At 42.3% G+C, this 24526-nt stretch overlaps 1 protein-coding gene across 2 annotated transcripts in view; it reads left to right on the top strand.

Moving 5' to 3' along the window:
- Positions 1-24526, top strand: part of LOC149300562 (BDNF/NT-3 growth factors receptor-like) — a 109582-nt gene that overhangs the window by 17297 nt on the left and 67759 nt on the right. Inside the window, exons 6-11 of one of the 2 annotated variants that reach the window (XM_089484962.1) lie at positions 1107-1243; positions 1339-1471; positions 2342-2647; positions 4370-4402; positions 11265-11368; positions 12065-12164. In XM_089484962.1, the coding sequence (XP_089341088.1) occupies positions 1107-1243; positions 1339-1471; positions 2342-2647; positions 4370-4402; positions 11265-11368; positions 12065-12164 (813 nt within the window). The remainder of the gene's footprint in view (positions 1-1106; positions 1244-1338; positions 1472-2341; positions 2648-4369; positions 4403-11264; positions 11369-12064; positions 12165-24526) is intronic. The other variant, XM_089484963.1, reaches the window with a different exon arrangement.

The raw sequence follows: 24526 nt of genomic DNA, 5'->3' as shown, positions 1-24526 counted from the left end.
CCATGAAGGAATATATATGGATAGACAAAAATACACGGGGTCATATTTGTTCTTATGTTTATTATTATTTTTTGTACATTCTCAAGGGAAGGATACCATTGGTGCGATAAATATAGTATAAAAATCTTTAGTAGCCACATATGCCTCAATATGGTTTCTGTGGGCACATGCCTTGGGCTCCACACCACTATATCCATTGACTCCAAGGGCCTACGTTATGCCATTCTTTACATGTTGACTGGAGAAATCGTAAAACTATGGCAGCGTTTGAACTGATTCCTGTACCGAAGCAGCCTCTCCCTAAGAATCAGTGGTTAACTCCATGTTTTGTGGGATTAAATACCAAAGATGTCCAAAAGATCACATCACACATTTACAAATATAATCTTTGCTATGTTATTAACCTCCTCTCATAATTAGTAATTGATTTTTAAATTAATCATTAAACATTATGCTTTCATATTGTTTATTATTTGTACTATTATAGTAGCAGTTGACTGTGGACTTTACCGTGTAATGTACTTAGATGTGTACAAGGTCAAGTGTTTACAGGGAAACTACCACATCAGTTATAACCGTAAATGTATCTGTCACTGAAAGCCCTTCTATCATGTCTGTTATTCTTTTTCTTTAGTGTTATTTGTCAGATCTGCCCCTATTTAATCCATAGCCAGGGTGTTTTATGATTTTTTTTCTTGCTTCCCAAGCACTGTGTGAGCGCAGGTGCATCTTGCAAGGCTAAATCATACCTTTTTGTTAGATAGTCTTACCAGGGTTGGCCCTACATAATGAATAGGTAGATTTGAAATGTGTTCTCAGAGTAAAGGAGCTCCTCCAGGGAAAAGGATCTCCCAAAGAACCGTACCACCAGTATGGAGCTGTTGTACCTCACATCCCTGAACCTCTGACTGCCACTGGGGAAGGGGTACTGACACCTTGCGTCCCTTTATTTTTGACTATTGTGGTTTAGAGGAACAGGGGACATTTTTAAACACATTTTCTGGTGGTTACTTAAGAAGTTTAAGTTTATAATAATATTTAATTTGAAAGCACTAATGAATTTAATGTTAAATGCTGGACTTGATTTTGTATTTGTCACTCCTCAGGCTTTCCGGTAATAAACGTGAGTTCAACAAACATTACGGTCCTAGAAGGGAATGATGTAACCCTTTATTGTGATGCCACTGGACTTCCGGTTCCAAATATCTCCTGGGACGTTTCTCAGATTAACACAACGCATACTGTAAGAAGCAACCCTGTTAAACTGTGGATTATGATTTGTGTGCAATGAGATGGGATATTTAAATAACACCACAATTATCTTATTGTAATCTTCAGGTAGAGACCAACAAGCGTCCAGCAATCCTTAAATTAAAGAATGTGACTTCGTTTGACAACAAGAAGATCATTTTCTGTGCAGCAGAAAACAGCGTGGGTGATGATAAGGTTTCCATGGAACTGAATGTACACTGTACGTATATATGAATTAAGTACTTTACAAGGTTCCCATTATAGCTTAGTAAACTGGCTGATCAAGAGTGGAAGAATGTGAGTCAGAGCTGAACTATCTCTAATGTTTCAAACTGTTTAGGACATTTTCCCATCATATTGTTTGGCAACAAGTCCACCTTGGCTTGCAGTCTGACTTGACTTGTGCTCAGGGATGGACTGGTGGTTAAAATCAGCCATGGCTTTTTAAAGCCAAGGGATGATAATGTACGCTCGGTTGCCAGCACCTCTGCATGTATTGAGCTAGTGGGGGTACACTAAATGCCAGGATTTGCTGCACAAGCAACAATAAAGGTGCATGGAAGGTGTCCGCTGGACATTTCCCTGTGGAAATCAATGAGATGCCTTTTTGATTGCTCCACATTTTGCACCTTTGCCCAGAATTCATCTATAACTATGGTTTACTAAGATTGCTTAGCAGCTGAAAGGAAATTGGCAGACTTCTTTTTTATAGAGTACTACGTCAAAATTGTGTTAGGTTACTGAGGAGGATATAATAGCAGCTGCTATACTCTGAGTTCATTGACAGGCTAATTTTTCACATAGTTTTTAGTGTTTAGCGGTACAGAGATTTAAATGGCACCACAATGATGAGTTGTGCATTTAACATTTAAATTGCGTGTGATACACAATCAAAAATTGTCTTGATACAATGCTGTGTCCCAAAGGGTAGTTTAAATTTAATTCAAGGAAATAATATTAGAATTAAATTATTTTTCTTAGTGGTTACTGAAATAAATTGCGTGGCTCATCAGTCCACAAGAACAAATGGGAACATGTTTTAATGAGACAGTATGCATATATCTTGAAACCTTTCCCTTTTTCATTTCAGTTCCACCGACAATCACATTTATGGACATTCCAACTTTGGATCATCACTGGTGCATCCCATTCAGTGTGAGGGGTAATCCAAGACCTAAACTGCAGTGGTTTCATGAGGGAGCCATCCTCAGTGAAACTGAGTTCATTTGGAGCAAGATCCATGAAACAACGGATAATCTGAGCGAGCATCATGGCTGTCTGCAGTTGGACAGCCCAACGCATTTCAACAATGGTTTATATACGTTACGGGCAGAAAATGAATATGGAAAACATGAACGCACAGTCATGGCTCAGTTCATGAAAACTCCAGATTATGGTAAGAGCATCTTTCATTTTCTATGTAAACACAATATATATATTTTTTATATTTGTGATATTTCTGTAAACAAAATGCTATGTCAGACAAAGAGCATCAAAGAAAAGGGGCATCGTGTACCAGGATATTTACAGAATAAAAATTTGGTGCATCTTCCTTTTACTTTTATATGTATATCAAAAAATGTCTCTTTTGTATTTTGTTGGTTGTCTTTTGGGCATTGCCAAACGGAAGGACATTAGAAAAATAAATTAAAAGGGCTTTATAAGGGAGGTATAGCGATAAAATGGTACAATTCTGGCTTGCTCAGCATCTGGACCTTCATAGTTTCTTTCTATCTATACTATTCGTTTTTTAATGGTGGTTTAATTTCTCTTGACTTTGTTATGTTTCCCAGTCTATATGACGAAAATGTATTTAGCTGTATTGGCCAAGAGAAAATGGAATCTTTAGTCAAAGTTAATAAATTTTATTGAGCCAACAGAGAAAAAGCTGTAGAGTCACTTACGTTTTCCGGACCTCGGAGGTCTCTTTAGATGTAGTCTTTCTTTGTGAAACTGACCTGTTTCAGTGATCTGCTTTCTTACTTGTGCTCCAGCATTTCTTGTCAACAGCAATTGCTTTTGTGCAGTTGTCCACAGCTTTCTTTTGTGCCATGTGTCCAGTTTTCATTGTCTGTACTTTTTATTTTTTTTATTGTCTTTTTATTGAAATTCTCAGTAACGGGAACTGTTAAATGATTATCCCTAATCCTAATTGTTACACATATATTATTATCTTTTATTTATATCACGCCAGCAATTTACGCAGCGCTTATTACAGTACATACATTCACAGGGTACGAAAGAACTAGAATTGACTAAGATAAATCAATACATTTGGTAAAGAAGGCCCTGCTCCCAAGCTTACAATCTAGAGGTCCAACATATCATTTGCTTTCCTTTTTCACTTAATATAATCAGCGGGGTGTTCCTAGGATAGGAGCCCATGTACCGCATTAACAGGTACCATGGTGTGCTGCTTACGCAGTGGGCTGGTTGGTGAGATCTTGCCATTGCCTCAGGAACGTCTTGTGTCTTCATCTGATTGGATTAGAATAGGCCAGTTTTATACATTAGAATATTGTGGTCAACCAATGGGAAAAAACAATGCAGCGATTGTATATCAAAGTGGCATTAATAGCAGCAAAGGAAAGAAAGAGGAGTATTCCAGTCAGTGGAGACAATTGTAAATTTCCTGGGAAAATCCAGAGAGCTCCCACGACTAAAAATTGTGTCTAAAAGTATTTTCGGTTTTGTGTCATAGTTTTTTGGTCACCCTACTCAAAGTATATTTTGCATAACATATTCATTTGCATGCATACCATGTTATGGAATAAATATAATACAGAACACATTATTATTCTACAAGCACATCTAGGTATCTATATTGTATACTCTATTTTCAAACTATCAATCTTCATTCTAATGTAAAAAAATAAATCTAAATTTAGCCTAAAATGTAAATAGAAAATCTGTGAAAGCAGTAAGCAAATGTTACACTTATTGCTTAAAAAATTACACTCTGTGGGTTTATTTGCAGGAGCTCTCTGGGTTATCACTATATTTTTCACTATTATTTTGTATATTTCTAAGCAGCAACATATAATACATATGACAAAAATACACAACATATGAATATACTTACATATTTTGTCTTTTTTTGTTTTTTGTTTTTTTTTAGGTAGTGATCCAATTACTGACCCTGGATTTTATGGTACATTTAAATTTTTTAAGGGGTTGAGTGGGGATGGGCACATAAAAAAAACAATGTAATTGAGCCATAATATATAATAACTTATTGGCTAGTTGTGAGCATAATACATGGGGTTTTACAGTAAACCATTAGTTAAAAATTATTAATTTGGTAATCTAAGTGTTTGAGAGTATGAGTGAGGAATTGACGGCATTTTATGCTTTAAGAAAAAATATGCATAATCCCAAGAAAGGGTTAATTTGATTCTGCAGCAAGACAAAGGGGAAATAAATCAAGGAGACTCCTAGAGTGCTTTGCAAATTCTGGTAAAGGCTTTATTTGTAAATCCTTACAGAGTGAAACATATGTACTTCAAAACAAGCAAAATCGCTTGACGCATTTTGCACTTTAGTCCCTAATCATAAAATTAATTTGATTCTGCAGCTTTACCTGTTGGTGACATTATTAGTTTACACCATATGTAAATGATATAAAGTCCTGGATATGCATTTGTATGTAAAGTTTTGTTAATCATATAGCGGTGAAAGGGCTATTAAGGGGTGACCAACTCCACTGAGTGGTTGGGTTGCCTGACTATACCTAATCTATATGTTGAATATGCACATGCTTTCACACACTGTAATCCAGTATGATCGAATAATTGCATGGTACATTTTATTTTTGAATTAGATTGGGAGCACAGGTAATTTGTAACATGCATACAGTGAGACATATAGAATTTAAATTTTCTCTCCCATGCCTCCTAGCACTTACTGAAACCTGGATCCCCTCCCATGATACTACCACCTCTGCTGCACTCTCCTTCGGAGGATTACACTTTAGCCACACTCCTAGGCCTGATGGCAAAAAGCATGGTTGTGTACAGGGGAGGGCTGGCAGCCTAAGGCCTGGGGGGCAAGTCTAGTCAAGTGGCCCATTGCGCCACCAAAGCGGCTGCGAGCGACATTGATAGCAGTCACTCCACCGGCGCCTAATGAAATTAAAGTGGCCGGCGTGTACGCACCGCGCCGCCCAATAGCCGTGCCTCAGCTCTTTATCCCACCCCTTTTAAGACGTGGGACGAAGAGCTGAGGCACAGCCATTGGGTCTGACTGCTGCAAGATGCAGGGGCGTACCGAGAGTATTTGGCACCTGTGACATATACTGTATGTGGCACCCCCCCCCCCACACACACACACACACTTGAAAACTGCATAGTTTCTATGGTTAGGCAAACATTGACAGGGGTACAGCAAAATTGTTATCATTATATACTGAGGCACACATTGACGGTGGTACAGCATAACTGTTATTATATACTTAGGAATTACGCTGTACCACTGTCAATGTGTGCCTATACATTGAGCCAGACACTGACAATACTGCAGTACAACCCCTATCACTATATACTAAGCCAAACATTGATGTGGTGTAGGCCTACCACTTCAGTGACTGGCTTGGTATATAGTAGGGATGCACCGAAATTAAAATTCTGGACCTAAACTGAAAATTCAGCATTAATTTGGCCAAAACCGAAAAAAAACGTTTAAAATACTTTATTAAAAGTAACACACCAAAATTAGACAAAAAAAAAATCAATAACAATATTAATATATATATATATATATACATATATACATATAATTAACAGCAATCACAATCCTATCATGCCCAGGTTCTAGCATGTACTGGCTGACTGGCTGATTGCTGTTTGCAACCATATATATCTATTAATACTGTTATTGAATTATAGGACGAAAAAAATTAAATAATTGATAACAGCAATAACACTCCTATCATGCTTAGACAGCATCGTTTTCGGAGGCGTGCCGGCACCCCACGGCGGCCAGTCCCGATGGCAGCCGCTTAGTTTTTAACTTTGCGGCTGCCAAGAATGGTCGTCTGCCGGCTGCCCTGCCAGCCTGCCGGCCCGGATTCAGGGCGGCCTGGGGGGCAATTGGCCCCCGGCCCAGCCCGCCCCTGGTTGTGTAGGCATCCTTCTCTCACCTCACTGCACCTTCCAGCATATACCAAGCCCTCTCTTCCTCTCATTCTGTTCCTTTGAGGTTCACACAGTGCATCTTTTCTGTCCATGCTCTCTTCAAATTGCAGTAATATATCGCCCTCCGGGTCCTACCTCACAGTTCTTTGACCAATTTTCTGCCTGGCTCCCTTTCTTCCTCTCTCCTAATATCCCCTGTCTTTTTATGGGTGATTTTAACATTCCTTTAGATATATCTAACAACTCTGTTAGCTCCAAACTCCTCTCCCTGACATCCTCTTCTGGTCTTTCTCAATGGACTAATTCCTCTACACACACTGAGGGACACTCACTTAATCTGGTTTTCTCCAGATCATGCTCCCTCTCTCCCATCTCTCCCATCCCTCTGTCTGACCACCATCTTCTATCTAACATTTTCTCCACTGCTAACCCCTAACGAAACAAAGTTACAGCGCTCACCTCATATTTGTAGGCCATTACCAGATAATACCATTACCCAACTGTCAGCCTCATTATAACCTCTCTTACCTTCCATTTTAACCCTTTCCTGCCCAGACGCAGCAGCCTCTTTTTATAACACACTTGCCTCATCTCTCAACAGCATAGCTCCAATTACTAAATATTACCCCCGACAATTGTAACGTCAACCGGGGCATACCAAAACCACACAGTTTCTTCAGAAGTGCTGCCTACAACTCTGCCCTCTCTGTCGCCAAACAGCTCTACTTCGCCAATCTCATATCCTCTCTTTCTTCCAACCCGCAATGTCTTTTATCTACCTTCAACTCTCTTCTCTGTCCCTCCATACCCACACCTCAAACCTCTCTCACTGTCCAAGATCTTGCTGCCCACTTCAAAGACAAGATCAATATTATTAGACAAGACATCTCTTCTTTACAACTCCCTCCTATACCACCCACCACCACTCTCTCCACTCATCCCATACTAACTGCCTTTTCCCCTACAACTGAAGAAGAGACAGCCAATCTTATTTCTTCCTCTCACCCAACAACCTGTCCGCTTGACCCCATCCCATCACACCTCACAAAGTCTCTATGTCCATCCCTTGGTCCAGCACTTACCTACCTATTTAATCTTTCTCTATCATCTGGAACTGTACCAACAGCCTTCAAGCATGCACTTATCACACCCATTCTAAAAAATCCTTCCTCAGATCCTATCTGTCTGACTAACTACCGCCCTATCTCTCTGCTTCCTTTTACCTCTAAGTTGCTTGAACGGATTGTGTACAATCGCCTTACTAACTTCCTCTCCTCTAATTCCCTCCTTGACCCTCTACAGTCTTGTTTCAAACCCTTTCACTCTACTGAAACGGCTCTAACAAAAGTCTCCAATGACTCTGCCAAAGCAAAAGGCCACTTCTCCATTCTAATACTATTGGATCTCTCTGCAGCTTTTGATACTGTTGATTACCACCTTCTTCTTGACTCACTTGCTTCTACAGGGATTTGAGATACAGCTCTCTCCTGGATCTCCAAATATCTGTCTAACCAATCCTTCTCTGTCAGCTTCTCTGGCAAGACATCATCACCCCTTCCACTTTCGGTTGGCATCCCCCAGGGTTCAGTCCTTGGCCCTCTACTGTTCTCTCGTTATACTTCATCTCTTGGCAAGCTAATCAACTTATTTGGCCTCCAGTATCATCTATATGCAGATGATACCCAACTCTACCTGTCTTCTCCCGATCCCTCTCCATCTCTCATGTCGCATATTACCATTTGCTTGTCTGCCATTTTTTCATGGATGTCACAACGCTATTATAAGATGACCCTGATTATAAAACGACCCCCCAAATCTGAATATTAATTTAGGAAAAAAAAGAAAAAGCCTGAATGTAAGACGACCCTATAGGAAAAAAGTTTTACAAGTAAATGTTAATTCATGTAAACTATTTTTTTAATAAAAGCTATGATTGAGAAAAATAAAATGGTTTTATTTCCTTCTATTTTCCAACCTTCCCCCCCCGTTATGCACATCTGCCCCAGAAATGCCTTATACCCCCTATATGCCACTGTGCCCCATGATATGCCTTTTAACCCTCTAAATGCCACTGTGCCCCATGATTTGCCTTTTAACCCTATATGCCACTGTGCCCCATGATATGCCTTTTGACCCCCTATGTGCCACTCTGCCTCCAGAAATGCCTTATACCCCGATATGCCACTCTGGCACTAAGGGGGTTAAAAGGCATATTATGGGGCAGAGTGGCATATAGGGAGGCTTAAGGCATTTCAGGAGGCAGAGTGGCGTATAGAGAGTTAAAAAGGCATTTCTGGAGGCAAAGTGGCATTAAGGGGGTTAAAAGGCATTTCGTAGAGCACTCTGCCTGCAGAAATCTGAATCTTAGTCGTCTCATAGTCAGACCCCGATTATAAGACGAGGGGTATTTTTCAGAGCGTTTGCTCTGAAAAAAACCTCGTCTTATAATCCACAAAAACTCTGGTTCATTCACTTATCATTTCCCATCTTGACTACTGCAACACTCTTCTGGTTGGCATTCCACTGTCCCGACTCTCTCCTCTGCAGTCGTGAATGCTGCTGCTAGGCTTATCTTCCTTGCACACCGCTCCTCTTCTGCTTTCCCACTCTGTGAAACCCTCCACTGGCTCCCTATTACCTTTAGAATTTAATTTAAAATCCTGGTACTAACATATAAGGCCCTCTATAACACTGCTCCTCCATACATTTCTGCCCTCATAAGCAAATACTCTCCTACTCGATCCTTACGTTCTTCTCATGGGCTAAGGCTCTCCTCTTCACTTATCACGTCTTCCTTTTCCCGTCTACAAGATTTCACTCGGGCTGCCCCATATCTCTGGAATCTACTTCCACCAAACCTTCAGCATTCACCCTCCCTCCCAACATTCAAAAAACATCTCAAAAGAAGCCGTACCATCTTAGCTGCTAGAACTTCCTTGCCACTGATACAACCACCACACTACCTCTTACCCTTTCTCTGTGCCTTATGTTTGTCTCCCCATTCCCTCAAGATTCTAAGCTTGTGAGCAGAGCTCTCTCCACCTAATGTATCGGTCTGTCAATTCTCATCTTGTCATACCCCTTGAATTTATGTATTGTATTAAGCTCTGCGTAAATTGTTGGCGCTATATAAATAAAAGATAATAATAATAGTAATAAATGAATCTGCTCTGCATGTGTTCACTAAAAGCACTTGTTGAATTAGTCACAATATACTTCATAATTAGTTGTCTTTTCATAAAGGTAGCTTATATGACTAGTCTGCAGCTTAATCATCAAAACAATTATTTCTGAGATCTATTATTACTTTATAGAGAACAAATGTCTTCACACACTAGTATTGCTACATTTCAAAAAGCATACAAACTCCCAACATTTCAGATGGCCAAAAAAAGGCACTTTTGTTTTGGAGAGTGAGGTTAGAGACATGCCTAGGGACAGGGCTTTATCAAGGCTTTTATGTGACCTATTGATAGCTATGTAGGAATATTGAAGAATAATTTCTTTTAATTAAACAACTGAATGTATAAAAACACGGTATATACACTCTAGTGTTCTTTTAAGGACTGTACAGTAATGTGATACACCCATGCCAAGCAAACATTCTGAGCTCCTAGAAAATGAGTGACGTTCACAGTGTCACATTAATCTTCAGTGCTGCCCTAGGCGTAAGTCAGACTGGTCCTGTCTGTTTTGCCCTTGGTTCAACCAGCCTCTGAATACTGTGCAGTCCATTATAAATCTGGCCACTTGGCAACCCTAGTAGGGTGACAGTAGTAAGAGAGAACTGTTGGTTTTTTGTATACAGGCCCTGTACAAATGGCCCCTGTACTGTATAATTTGACCACTCACTGAACTTTTTGATGGGGTTATGACATCATTTCTTATGCTTGTGAGAATTAATTTCTTATGGTCCAATTAGTATCCTTGTTGGATAATACCAAAGCAAGAATGCAGCAGTGTAAACAAGAAGCCACCTTAGCCATTTGTAAATAGGAAATCTGAAAATAAATGTACAAAATGTTCTGATTGGCCGATGCTATACTTATTGATTTTGAGGTCAGCTTCTATCAGCTGCAGTAGGAACCCTACAGCGCATGTGCCAGAAGTGCTTTCTGTTTTCAGTAGAGGCAGCCAAGAGGTGGAGGAAAATGAGACATAAGTATCACTTTCTAATTCTGATACTTTAACAATGCCTGTACCAATTTGTATGCAATAAAATACACTGAGGTCTAAGCAAAATGGACTTTAATATGTATAAAAAAAATAAATAAAAATTTTGAGGTCTAGACTGACATTTTAATTTTATTTATAAATTGAAAAAATTATTTTATTTAATTATAACTTCCAAGAAACAAAACAGACTTGCCTGTGCATTTTCTGGCATAAAAAGGTAATGAATACATAATGAAGGGAAAAATAAATTGATTTACGGGTTTCTGTGTTGTAAGATGTCAAACTGATTATTTGGTTTCAATTCCTCCCTTTTTATGTTTTGTTCAGACATGACCTAAAATTACATGAGAAACACGTAACCAGAACTTTACCTAATACTAGATCAGGTGTCACTATAAACATGCAATTAGTATTATAGTCTATTAAACCAGAGTAGCAAGCTTAATAATCTTGATGACAGAATGGATATTATAAAATGCAGGCATGTAAGGGTTAATTAGCTGGGTGAGCTAAAACGTAGTGACCAGCCAATTTGGTAGACTATGTGTAAATAATGGAGGGATCATTACATTTATTCACTGATGGCATGGACCATTGTCTTTGATATGTTGTTACAAAATGTCATTTAACTGTTTATTCAATTAGAACATCTGCACAGTTTCATATTTATTCACTCCAAAGCCCTCTTTTATTTATTTTTTTAAGATTACGAGACCACTTCAAATGATATCGGAGATACCAGTACAGATAATGGAAGTGGCGTCACATCTACGGATGTTTCCAATGAAGGGAATGAAGACAGCGTCACCGTAAGTGAATATACTATGTTTTCCTGGGTTTAAGTACTTACAGTAGAGTCGAATCACACCGACAATGATCACCCTATATAAGAGGAAGCTGAAATAGCTATGTGCAAACATGCTTAAGGGGGGATTAGCGTGGATAAAATAGTCCACACTTACTACAGTATATACACAATATGTCAAATAACACAAATAATCATGTGAAGCAGTCCCCAGACAGTGGGAGAAGTTATTCTTAATTGCATGAGAACAGGTGGATAAGGAACATGTTTTAGACCATTGAGAGATTGACGAAAATTATTATCAAGTTTAAAGGTCCTGTTCCACCAGATTTCCAGATTTCTTCAGTCAACCCCCTTTTTTCTCTAAATAGAGCATTAGAAACATGGATTCTTAATACTGTTGACCAACCAAACTCTTCTCAGTTGCATAAGATGATAGGGAGCACAATTAATGTTTTGTCATAGATTTAGCTATGGCCTTGGCGCCATGTATCTCCTGGATGTCATATTAGGAATGCGGCACTTATCAAAAATACCTAAATCGGTGCAACAAATGTCAGTAGTAAAATGTGACTTTTGCTTTTACATTGTTAATTATTGAGGGAGCCTTACATTTTAGCATGTGCTACCATCCACTCTAGCATTTCGTTATTCCTAATTATTTGTAACCAGTTATTTATTAATATGATGTTTGCTACAGGTATATGTCGTTGTGGGCATTGCAGCTTTAGCATGTACTGTTCTGGTGATAATGCTGGTCATCTTAAAGTTTGGAAGGCACTCAAAGTTTGGACTGAAAGGTAAGATATACCGTTCTTTAAATACTTCTACTTCTACAAGCTGGTTTCTTTTGCTCTTTTTCCTGACAACTTTAATGTTTTTTCTGTCTCTCTCTCTGCTGTTATCTTTTTTTTTTTTTTTTTTAAAGAAGCCATAATAAAATTCACAGTCCTACCTTCTCAAAATTCTATATGGTCTACCATGACTGATGGCATCTCTTGCACCTGGAACTCAAGTATGAAACTTGGTCTTTGAGGGCCTCATGTTGGCTGTAGATTTAGAATTTGCAAGGCAAATGTGTTTCTGGACTGTGAGGACCTGAGTTGGGGACCAAGTCCTGTGACTGGGTTCTTTCTTTATGAGGACAGTTGTCGACTCTTGGTTTTGAAGTTTTGGTTTTTTTTAGAGCATAATTGTCTCTTGTGTTCTATGTTTTGGATAAGTTATTTTCCAATTTTAGATTATTGCTTGTTTATAGCATATAAAGCAGTGCTTAAACTAACACAGACCCCTGAGCTGTTTATCAAACACTATTAACCTATTCATAGTGTATTAACTGCTTAGCATAGTATACTGCTGGGTTTTTTTGTTTCTATTTTAGAGATCTCGGAGATTATAAACATAGAGCTTGTTGTATATTAGCAACCTATGGAATGTTTTTGTGTTGAATATGGTTTACCAGTGTTTTTTAATTTCAGTGTTATCAATGTGCAGGGGTGTCTAGTAAGTGGTATACAACCACACAATCAGAAGGGTTGGAAGATCAGACAGAAACTGGTCCCCTGGGAACTTAACTTGGAGTAGATAAGGTAGTACTTGAAATTCATACACTTAATAATAGCTTAATAATGGAAGCCCTGAAGACGAATAGTTAAAAGGGCTGCATGACTGGGGCAGTACAGCCTGACCAAGGCAGGGTTAAACTTTAAGCAGCAGGTGATAATCAGGATGGCAGGGGGTGAATGAAAGGTCACTGGTTTTTTTTTGTGGTGTTGCTAAGGGTATAAATGGGCAAGACCTTAGTGGATCAGCCTCTTTCTCTCACTAAACTGCCGAATTTGTGTCAGACGCGGTCACGGGCTTTGCTGCACTGGATTGGAGTCCGTGGTATGGTGTGGTTTGGCGTTCTGTCTGAGGTGATGCGGAGGTCCCGCTGGGACGGTCATCCTGGCATTCTTTTGGTTCACGTGGGGGGTAACGACTTGGGTTTGGTTCCGATTCGGTGTTTAATCAAGGATATGAAGTCGGATTTGTTGCGGTTGTTGTCACGTTTTCCAGGTTTAATCATTATTTGGTCCGACATAGTTCAGCGTGCGTCTTGGCGGATGGCTAGGTACCCGGCGGCCTTGAACAAGGCTCGCGTGAAGGTGAATAAGGCAATGTCTCGGTTCATAGCCCGTAATGGGGGTGTGGTGGTTCGTCATCACTCCCTCGAGGGTGATACTTCGGGTTTGTTGAGGGAAGATGGGGTTCATCTTACTGATATCGGGTTGGATATTCTGTGCGCGGATTTTCAGGATGGTATTGAGAAGGCCTTACTGGTTTGGGGGAGTCGGTCAGTTTGAGGTTTCGCAACTGTCCTCCTTGGCGGTGAAGGGGTGGATAAATAAAGGGGGGGGGGACTCGGGCCTGGTTAATATTTGGTTGCGTTGGTAATGGGGTCACTTCAACGGCTATCCAGCAGGTGTTGGTACTTAAGTGGTTTGTACAGGGGGCCCTCTGAGCTGGTGATCGGCGGCTAGGGGGTTAAAGGAACATGTGTTTTAGGGCTGGTTTGGCCGTGAGTGATAGGTTTGCCAGAGTCTTTCCCTCCATTTATGGTGTACGGTTATTTATCCACTTATGTTAACTTATTTCATAATTCATGTTAATAAAAGCTGTGGCCTTCTCAATCCAAATTAAATTGTCCTGTGTCGTTCTTTACTGTTAATAATGATAAGGGAAGGATACTTGGACTTGCCTAAGTCATGGAAGCCCTGAAGACGAATAGTTAAAAGGGCTGCATGACTGGGGCAGTACAGCCTGACCAAGGCAGGGTTAAACTTTAAGCAGCAGGTGATAATCAGGATGGCAGGGGGTGAATGAAAGGTCACTGGTTTTTTTTTTTGGTGTTGCTAAGGGTATAAATGGGCAAGACCTTAGTGGATCAGCCTCTTTCTCTCACTAAACTGCCGAATTTGTGTCAGACGCGCCCGCCCGCCCTGTTACTTGGTGGGGTTTTTTGGGGGATCCTGTCACAGCTGTGTTCTGGCGGTGAAGGGGTGGATAAATAAAGGGGGGGGGACTCGGGCCTGGTTAATATTTGGTTGCGTTGGTAATGGGGTCACTTCAACGGCTATCCAGCAGGTGTTGGTACTTAAGTGGTTTGTACAGGGGGCCCTCTGAGCTGGTGATCGGCGGCTAGGGGGTTAAAGGAACATGTGTTTTAGGGCTGGTTTGGCCGTGAGTGATAGGTTTGCCAGAGTCTTTCCCTCCATTTATGGTGTACGGTTATTTATCCACTTATGTTAACTTATTTCATAATTCATGTTAATAAAAGCTGTGGCCTTCTCCAATCCAAATTAAATTGTCCTGTGTCGTTCTTTACTGTTAATAATGATAAGGGAAGGATACTTGGACTTGCCTAAGTCATGGCAGATTATGTATATATACTGCCAAGCAGCCCTTCTCAAAAACCAGCATACAATATGTGGAGTGCATGGGTGTTTAACTGGCCAATCGGGCGATCCTGTTCACCTGTGTTTGTCATCCATTCAGATGTGAAATTGATGTAATTAATTAATAAGATAAATAATAATATGATTTGTTCTACATCTCAACAGATGACAGCTAAATCTTTATTTTTCATGGAATTCAGTGACATTATAAGTGTATTGTTGCCCAATCTATTGTGCAATGGTTTTGTTTAATATATATTGTCCAGAATAACATCTGTGTTAATTGTCCCTTAATTTCTGGATTGGTACCAAATTTGTGTTGGGGCTGAAAGAAATTCTGAAGATGACATTTCATATATGTAACAGGAAGGGCAAATCAGAATTGTTTATGTTAAAATGTTTTTATTTGGCTGTTTTAATGGTTATTTAGGGGCATTTAGGTTCATGCTCTGGTTTAAAGCTCAATAGTTATTTTTGTAGCAATTAAAAACTATTTCTGCAACATATTGACTGCAATCCTTCCTGGTGCCACTGGCTATGCCGTACATGTCTGCAGGATGCTGCACCTTCATTATAATTATTGTTTCATATAGTGCCATCATATTCCGTAGCACTGTACAATGCAAACACAATGGGTGTGGGTTGTGCCAATAAAATCTCATCTAGGGTTGAGCATCAAAGCCACCGACAGCTGTCCATACCAAAGGCACTATGTTAAACATGTCAACATGCCACTATAGTAAAATAAAATATGGAAATACTCTGCAGAGCTGGAGGAACTTAATATATATTTTATTAAAAGAGTAGTTATGGAAAAAAATGCAATGAAAGTTCCTTTATTTCTTGAATATATTTATGTGCAATAGTTTTAGGACTGTAGAACAATGATGAGTTGCAGGAGAGTTGTGTTTGAACGCCTTGACGTCATCAACTATTATGGCAGGGGTGTCCAAGTTTTTTCTGCAGTGGGCCACTTAATCAGAATTGTATACGTGCGAGGGCCGCACTCATTTTTCACTGTGAGAAAATATGGCCTTTAATAAGATATGCAGATTAAAATAAAGTAAATGACACAAAGCCTTTACTTTTCCTCTCACTGATTTCTGGGCCTACAAAGTTTTGTGACTACAGATTCAGGATTCTGGATAAATAAAAATGAAATAGTTCTATTTATTTTAGGGATGCACTAAAATGAAAATTCTGGCCCAAAACTGAAAATTCAGGGTTCACTTAGCCGAAAATGACCCCCCCCCCCCCCACCTTTAAAAATAATAAAAAAAATCCCACACTTTTAATAAAAGTAAGTTACACACCAAAACTGTACAAAAAAATTATATATTATGATTGTTAACAGCAATACCCAGATTCCAGCATGTACTGGTTGGCTGGGCATGATAGGAGTGCTGTCAACAATCATATATAAATTAATAGTTATTGTATTTTTTGTCCAATTTTAGTGCGTTAACACACCACAATTGGAAAAAAAAAATCAACAATATGACTTGGCATGATAGGAGTGTGATTGCTAACAGCAAACACACTCTTTTTATACCCAGGCAACCAGTAAATGCTGGAACCTAGGCATGGTGGGACTGTGACTGCTGTTAGCAGATTGCTGTTAGCTGTTAGCAATCACACTCCTATCATCCCAAGTCAGCCAGTACATGCTGGTAAAGGGTGGCTGTAAGTGCTGGCAGCATCAATACACAAGGGGGGCAGCTAGCCAGGTTTCAGCATGTACTGGCTGACTTGGCATGATAGGAGTGTGATTGCTAACAGCAAACACACTCTTTTTATACCCAGACAACCAGTAAATGCTGGAACCTAGGCATGATGGGACTGTGATTGCTGTTAGCAATCACACTCCTATCATCCCAAGTCAGCCAGTACATGCTGGTACAGGGTGGCTGTAAGTGCAGACCCCATACTGCTGGCAGCATCAATACACAAGGGGGCAGCTAGCCAGGTTTCAGCATGTACTGGCTGACTTGGCATGATAGGACTGTGATTGCTAACAGCAATCAAAGTCCCATCATGCCTAGGTTCCAGCACTTACACATCCATGCTATCACACACACAAATTCATTTATTCACAGATTCATTCCCTCAATCACGCATACTCATTCAAACACCCTCCCCCACCCCCTGCACTACAGCTCTCGATGCCGCTCACAGACTTCAGCAGGGGGCGTGGCCTCCCGCTTCCTCTGTACAGGACAATAGACCCTCCCACAAGTAAGCAGCAGGGCTCTTGTGATCCTGGCTGCCGATCTCACGCGGGCCGCACCTCGAGGGCCGCATGTTGGACGGCCCTGTGTTATGGGCTTCTTCTGCAGGAAGAGAGTGACCTTCCCTGGATAATGTATAGTTTAATTGGTGAGATTTCTTTAAAATCTCCTCACACATTGAATCATGCATTATACAGAGCCATCATGGCCCTTCTATTTGTAGAGCCTTGTTATTGTTTTAAACCCACAACACCTTCTTAATTTTGAGGGTAAGGAAAGAGAGGCATGGGATTTTGATCCCAGTGGAGCAATCTACTACCCCTAGAGCTGCCACCACCTTTTCGCCTGGAAGAATACACCGCTGCCCTGTGTCCCCAACTGAGTTGAGTTCACACAGTTTGAATGTATATTTTAGCAGGTGAAGCACTGTATATTTTTGAAGGGTTTCAGAGCATACATAATTCTGCATTAGATCACTCTTTTGTTGTGTGAAGCATGTCAGCACTGGATATATTGTGTTTGTTCAGGGCGTTCGGCACTGAACATTGTTTCCAGTTGCTATTAACACATACAAAACTAAATTTTAGAACCTAAACCATACGCCAAGTTTGAAGTGAAGCAAATCACATTGGAACATAGCTATTTACCGGAATATTGAGATTAATGGCAGTGGGGTTATATTTTTTCCAAACAATTATTGAGTTTATAATATTTTAACCCACAGCTATGTTTTTCCAGTAAATTAATATAATTAGATGACGTATGTTCATCATTTAGAAGCATAGTGGGGGGTCAGGTCAAGGCTAAAAACATTGAGCAGTCTTTTTAATTTAGTTGGACTAACAGGATTCTCCGCTAACCCTGAACTTTATCAGCCTTGTCTTGTCTGTGTTTAAATTCTCTCACTGTATTGACCCTACCACATCTGCTGGGAAGTTGTTGCATTTATCTACCACCCTCTCAGTAAAGAAAAAATTCTTTACAGTGTATCTAAGTCTCTGGCCGTCTAGTTTTTTATTATGACCTCGTATTCTAACATTTCTTCTCATTTCAAATAAAATTCTCTCCTTTGTTAAATTAAAACCCTCTCTCACTTCTCCATGCTACGCATATTGAGATATTAAACTAACTGAAATGATAACTTAGAACAGACCACATCATCATTAACTATATTAACCCCTTTGTACAATATGTCTTCATGGTATGTTTTTTTAGCTGTAGCTGATAATCCTGCTTGAAATCAGATTCCTAGATACAATTCAAGTAAAAATATAAAACATGTTGATAGCCAAACCCTGAGTGATTGACATACATAAGACCTACCCAGTATTTTAAGGATACAGAACATGGAATTTAATTACGGTGCAGAGTAACTATGATACCAGCTGATGGGGGAAGAGGTATTTCTTCTGGCTAGTATCCAGATTTCAAAAGAGTATATCTAGATTACCGGTAATTTTCTGTTTGAGATTGGAGTTCAGGAAACATGCAGAATTTTAACAAGATAAAAGTCAGAATATTACCGTATTTACTCGATTATAAAACGACCCTGATTATAAGACGACCCCCCAAATCTGAATATTAATTTAGGAAAAAAAAGAAAAAGCCTGAATATAAGACGACCCTATAGGAAAAAAGTTTTACCAGTAAATGTTAATTCATCTAAACTATTTTTTTTTAATAAAAGCTATGGTTGAGAAAAATATTTTGGTTTTATTTCCTTCTATTTTCCAATCTACACCCCAGTTATGCATATCTGCCCCAGAAATGCCTTATACCCCCTATATGCCACTGTGCCCCATGATATGCCTTTTAACCCTCTAAATGCCACTGTGCCCCATGATATGCCTTTTGACCACCTATGTCCCACTGCCTCCAGAAATCCCTTATACCCCTATATGCCACTCTGGCATTTAGAGGGTTAAAAGGCATATTATGGGGAAGAGTGGCATATAGGGAGGTTTAAGGCATTCAGGAGGCAGAGTGGCGTATAGAGGTTTAAAAAGGCATTTCTGGAGGCAGAATGGCATTAAGGGGGTTAAAAGGCATTTCACACAGCACTCTGCCTCCAGAAATGCCTTATGCCCCCCATTTAACACTCCCCCGCCCCCCCCCAACTTACCGGTGCTTCTGACTTCCCACGTCATGTAGCCGGGGCAGCGTGTAGATCCCACGCACTTACGCTGCAGCCGGAAGGAGGTGTGGCTAGCAGCGGGGGTTGTCTGCGTCCACCGCGCAGACCTTCCCCGACTGGGGGTACCGGAAGTACCGGTAGGTGGGGCGGGGGGGGGGGGAAGACAGGAGGATCCAGGTCCCCTGCAGGTGCGGGGAATCTGGATCTTAGTCGCCTCATAGTCAGACCTATTTGAGGTCTGATTATAAGACGACCCGGATTATAAAACGAGGGATATTTTTCAGAGCATTTGCTCTGAAAAAAACCTCGTCTTATAATCGAGCAAATACAGTAACTTATTTTCAAGATATCTCCTTAAATCAGACTTTCAACACTTTTACAAGTGTGTATTTCTAGGGCAGAGAAAAAAAGGGCTTTTTTTGTTTAATTTTTTACCATCCGCTTTAATTATTAGGTCTGTTCTACAAACATTTGACTATAATACATTATTATTATTGCTATATAGTGTCAGCAGATATTGCAGTGAAAATCAGACTTTTAAACAGAGACACCAGGTGTGAAGGGCCCTGACCTTAAATTAGTCATCTATACAGGGCCGGCCCGACAATGGAGCCAAGTGGGGCAACCGCTCCAGGCGGCACTTTTGAAGCCCTTTTTTTTTTTTTTTTTTTTTAAAGCGAAAGAGAGAGAAAGGGGCGCCGAGCTTACCAAGCTGTCAGTACCCGCTCGGCGCCCCTCTCTCTCTCCTCTGCGGCGAGTCTTCCTGTTCGGTCTCGGTGCCGGCTTGTAATGCTGAGTGCCGGAAGATTTCCGGCGCTCAGCATTACAAGCCGGCACCGAGACCGAACAGGGAGACTCGCCGCAGGACTGCTGAAAGGTAAGTACAAGGGGGGGGGGGCGGCAGGGACGGAGGGAGAGGAAGGGTAGATAAGGGGGGGGCGGCATTTTAAAATTCGCCCCAGGCGGCATTTTGCCTTGGGCCGGCCCTGCATCTATATAAAATATATAAGGCATTACTTATCAACTGCATCTTTTTGGATATGTTGTTGACTACAGTACACTATTTATTTATTCTCAATTCTCAGTTTATTGCACGTATGGTAACAAATACATGGTACATAATACCGGGTACATAGGTAAACAGCAGAGCATATACACACACAGCATAAGAGGAGACAGCACACGTACCGGAGTGGCCGAGAAAACATGAGACATCGAGAGCATATACTGGAACAAATCGGGTACAGAAAATAGTAAAGCTACCCCTATAGAGGGGGCCAACACCAGGCTGGCAAGCAGTGGGGTACCCAATAGTACAGTGCGGTTAAACAAGAAATAAAACAAAAAGAAACAGAAAACAATGTAGAACATGTCTGTCCCAGGGTCCAATGGGTAGCTCCGACACAGAGCCATTACAACCTACAGTACATACTAAGTAAAAACAAACAAGAAGAGGCGCGAAAAGAAGGCGTACACCCAAAAGAAGAACAGCAGCGGTCCCCTAGAGGGAGCCAGGTAAGGGGCGATGTTCCAGAGACGTAATAAACGACCTCCAATGAAACCATTTAAGTTCAACTTTATGACCCGCACCCCTAGCTGACCACACCAGAACTTCCATCTGATAAATGAATTCGACCTGGTTAACCCAAGCCATGAAGGAGGGAGGAGTGGCTGACTTCCAGTGGCGGGGGAGGACTGCATTGGCTGCGTTAATCAAGTGAAACCTGATGTAGCAGAATGGCTTCAGGAGAAGCCTGGAAATCAGGGTCAGCAACATCACGGATCACCGTCACGACGGAATCCCAAAAGGGCCTAATATCAGGACAGGACCACCAAATATGCAACAGGGAACCAGGGTGGGTACCACACCTCCAGCAGGTCGGAAGTACCTGAGGGGCGAACCTATGAATGTCCAGGGGAACTCTGTACCATCTGGTTAGAATCTTGAAAGACGTCTCCTGCATTCGACTAGACACCGACCCCTTGTGGACGATAGAGAGGATCTTAGACCAATCCTCCGGTTCAAACGAGCACGCCAGGTCCCTCTCCCAGAGGCTAAAATAATATGGCTTGGCGACCGGCTCAGGGGAAAGCAACAGCGCATATAATTTAGACAAGAGATGGGGCGGCTCCTGCAGTTCAAGGCATAACATCTCCACTTGTGAAAGCGGTCGTTCCATATGCGGCAAGACCGCTAAAGAAGATGCAAAATGCCGAAGTTGATGGTAGAGGAACTGGAGGGAAAAGGGGCAGGTTCCCGGGCCAAACAAGGCCTCCAAGGGCTTCAGAGCTGTCCCAGAAACCACATGGCATAGGCGTAAGGTGCGTACTCCCGGCGGGAGGAAAGCCTGCAAGCCACTACCTGAGCGACCCGGAGGGAAGTCCGGGTTCCCCACCAAGGGAGTCAGTGGGCCGGGGACCCTTGCAACCGAACCTTCGCGCAACAATCTACGAAAGACCCGCAAGGTAGGGATAAGGAAAGGGTGGGCAGAGAGAGTGACACTCACGGGGTCACGAGTCCACGGTAGCGAGGAAACCGGGCACGTCAGGAAGGACCCCTCCACGGACACCCATTGCTTAGTCGAGTCCACGGACCATTCGATAACACGACGTAAGTGAGACGCCTGCCAATAAAGCTCCAAACTCGGGAGACCAACCCCCCCCTGCAATCGCGGCCGAATCAGATAGGAGAACGCTAAGCGCGATGGCCTGCCTCTCCAGACATATCGCAAAAAGGCCCTCCGACACCTCTGGAAAAAAGACCGCGGGAGAGCTATGGGCAGCGTCTGGAAGAGGTAGAGGAATCTGGGAAGAAGGTTCATCTTAATGACCCCCACCCTCCCAAACCAGGAAATATGAGGATACGCCCATTTACGTAGGTCTGATTCCAAAGTAGTTAACAAGGGCTCAAAGTTAAGAGAACGCAACATCGAGAGATCCGTGGGGATAAGTAAACCCAAATACTTGATATAGTCATCCCTCCATTTGAAAGGGAACCCAGACCGAATGTATTCACGAAGGTGCTCCGGGATGTGAAACCCCAGGATCTCCGATTTGGATAAGTTAATTTTATAATTGGACAACACCTGAAACCTGGCTAGCTCCGACAGGACGGTCGAGAGAGACCGAACAGGGTCAGTAAGAGTCAAAAGAATGTCGTCCGCGAACAACGAGAGGGCGTAAGAACGGGGACCAATCCGGACCCCCGCGATATCCGGGTGGGCCCGGAGTGCATTCGCAAAGGGTTCGAGAACCAAAAGAAACAAAAGGGGGGAAAGAGGGCAGCCCTGTCGCGTACCATTCGCCAGCGTGAAAGGATCCGACAAAAGACCATTAACAGCCACCCGCGCGGTCGGAGATTCGTACAAAGCCTTGACACAGGACATGAAGCGAAGGCCAACACCAATTCTCGAGAGCACCCCAAATAGGAAAGACCAGGACACGCGGTCAAACGCCTTCTCGGCGTCCATTGAGGCCACGATCAACGGAAGGCGACAAGACTGGGCATGTGCGATTATGTTGACTACCTTGATAGTGTTGTCCCTAGCCTCGCGCCCGGGGACGAACCCCACCTGATCCGAATGTATGAGATGGGGCAAAAAGGGCAACAAACGATTTGCTAAAATTTTTGAGAAAAGCTTCAAATCGACATTGATCAGAGAGATCGGACGAAAACTACTACATAAATCCAAGTTTTTATCTGGTTTAGGGATGACTGCGATGTGCGCAGACAGGGCCTGCGGGGAAAAGGGGGCACCTTGGGCGATGGCATTAAAAAACGTGACCATGTGAGGGCCAAGGACGGAGAGGAATTTCTTATAATAGGCGATGGTGAAGCCATCCGGGCCGGGACTCTTGCCGGCCGGGGAGGATTTCACGGCCTCAGCCACCTCAGCCAAGGAGATCGGCTGGTCGAGGAGAGCCCTGGCGTCGGGAGGCAAGGTTTTAGTGAGAAATTCCGAGAAATAAGCTGAAAGAGCCTCATCCGACTCAGAGGGGAGAGTACCCGGGCGCGGCAAATTGTACAAGGAAGTATAATACTTTCGGAAACATTCGGCAACCTCCTCTGAACGAAAGCAAAGCCGACCCGCCTGGTCCCGAATACGAGGAATATACGTTTGTGCTCTCTTCGCCCTCAACGCCCGTGCCAGGAGCCTGCCAGGTTTGTCCCCGAATTCGTAGAACTGACGCCGAACCAAAAGGTAGTTACGCTTAGTCCTCTCATCCAGGAGGGCCGCCAGCCGTGTACGTAGGGCCGAAAGCTCCACCTGGGTGGAGGGATGGAGGGTCAATTTATGGCGGGCCTCCAGACGTGCTATTTGCCGTGTAAGATCCAAGAGAGCGGCTGCGCGGTTCCGTTTAACGGAAGCGCCTAACTTTATCAGGTGTCCCCGCATGACCGCCTTGTGAGCTTCCCAAATCGTTGGACACGAGACATCAGGGGTGACATTATCCACAAAATAGTGGTTAACGTGAGAGGACAATTGGGAAACATGGTGGGGATCGCTCAGTAGATTCTCGTTGAGACGCCAATGCCAATTGGTCCTGGGGAGGCCCGAGAGAGCAAGCTTCAGGAAAACCGGGGCGTGATCGCTAATCGTAGCCACACCGATGCTAGCCGAACGCAGGAGCGACAAATGGAAGTGGGACATGAAAAAGGCGTCTATACGCGAATATTTACAGTGACTAGGGGAAAAATAGGTATAATCCCTCACAGTAGGGTGGAGGGCTCTCCAGACATCCACCATCTGGTTCAGACGCAAATGGTGGAGAACCTTACGAATCATGGAAAAGGGGATATGGGAGCTTCCCGAGGAAGTATCAATCTTAGGGTCCAACACCATATTAAAGTCTCCCCCCAAGATGGTAAGGCCCTCCTGGAAATCAGCCAATTTGGAGAGGATCGAGGTAACGAAACGGGCCTGGTTACAATTAGGGGCATAAATATTCGCCACAGTGACCCTATGGGAGCCCACAAAACCCTTAACAAAAATAGCTCGCCCCTCAGCATCCCTCCACGTCTCGGACGGCCTGAATCGAATACACTTATGGAGGAGGATAGCCACCCCCTTGGTTTTGGAGGAGGGGGAGCTGGACAGAAATGATTGAGTGAAGTGGCGATTTAAGAGAGGGAATTCCCTGGTAGCAGCATAATGCGTTTCTTGTACAAAAGCGATGTGTATCTTGAAGGAATGGAGAAACGCCAATAGTTTAGAACGCTGCTGCGGTTTATTAAGGCCACGTATATTCAACGAGACTAAGTTAAGGGACTGAGGAGCCATACAGAAGAATGAGAGAGCTCTGAGAAGAGCACAACTGGTACCTTGGACCCCTGGGACACGTAAACAAAACAATAAAACATA

The sequence above is a fragment of the Sceloporus occidentalis genome, unplaced genomic scaffold (genome assembly GCF_023333645.1).
Source record: "Sceloporus occidentalis isolate IW3139 unplaced genomic scaffold, rSceOcc1.0.p SCAF_24, whole genome shotgun sequence".
Lineage (NCBI taxonomy): Eukaryota > Metazoa > Chordata > Lepidosauria > Squamata > Phrynosomatidae > Sceloporus > Sceloporus occidentalis.
Note: the sequence above shows the minus strand (reverse complement) of the source record. Positions and strands in the feature narration are given on the sequence as shown.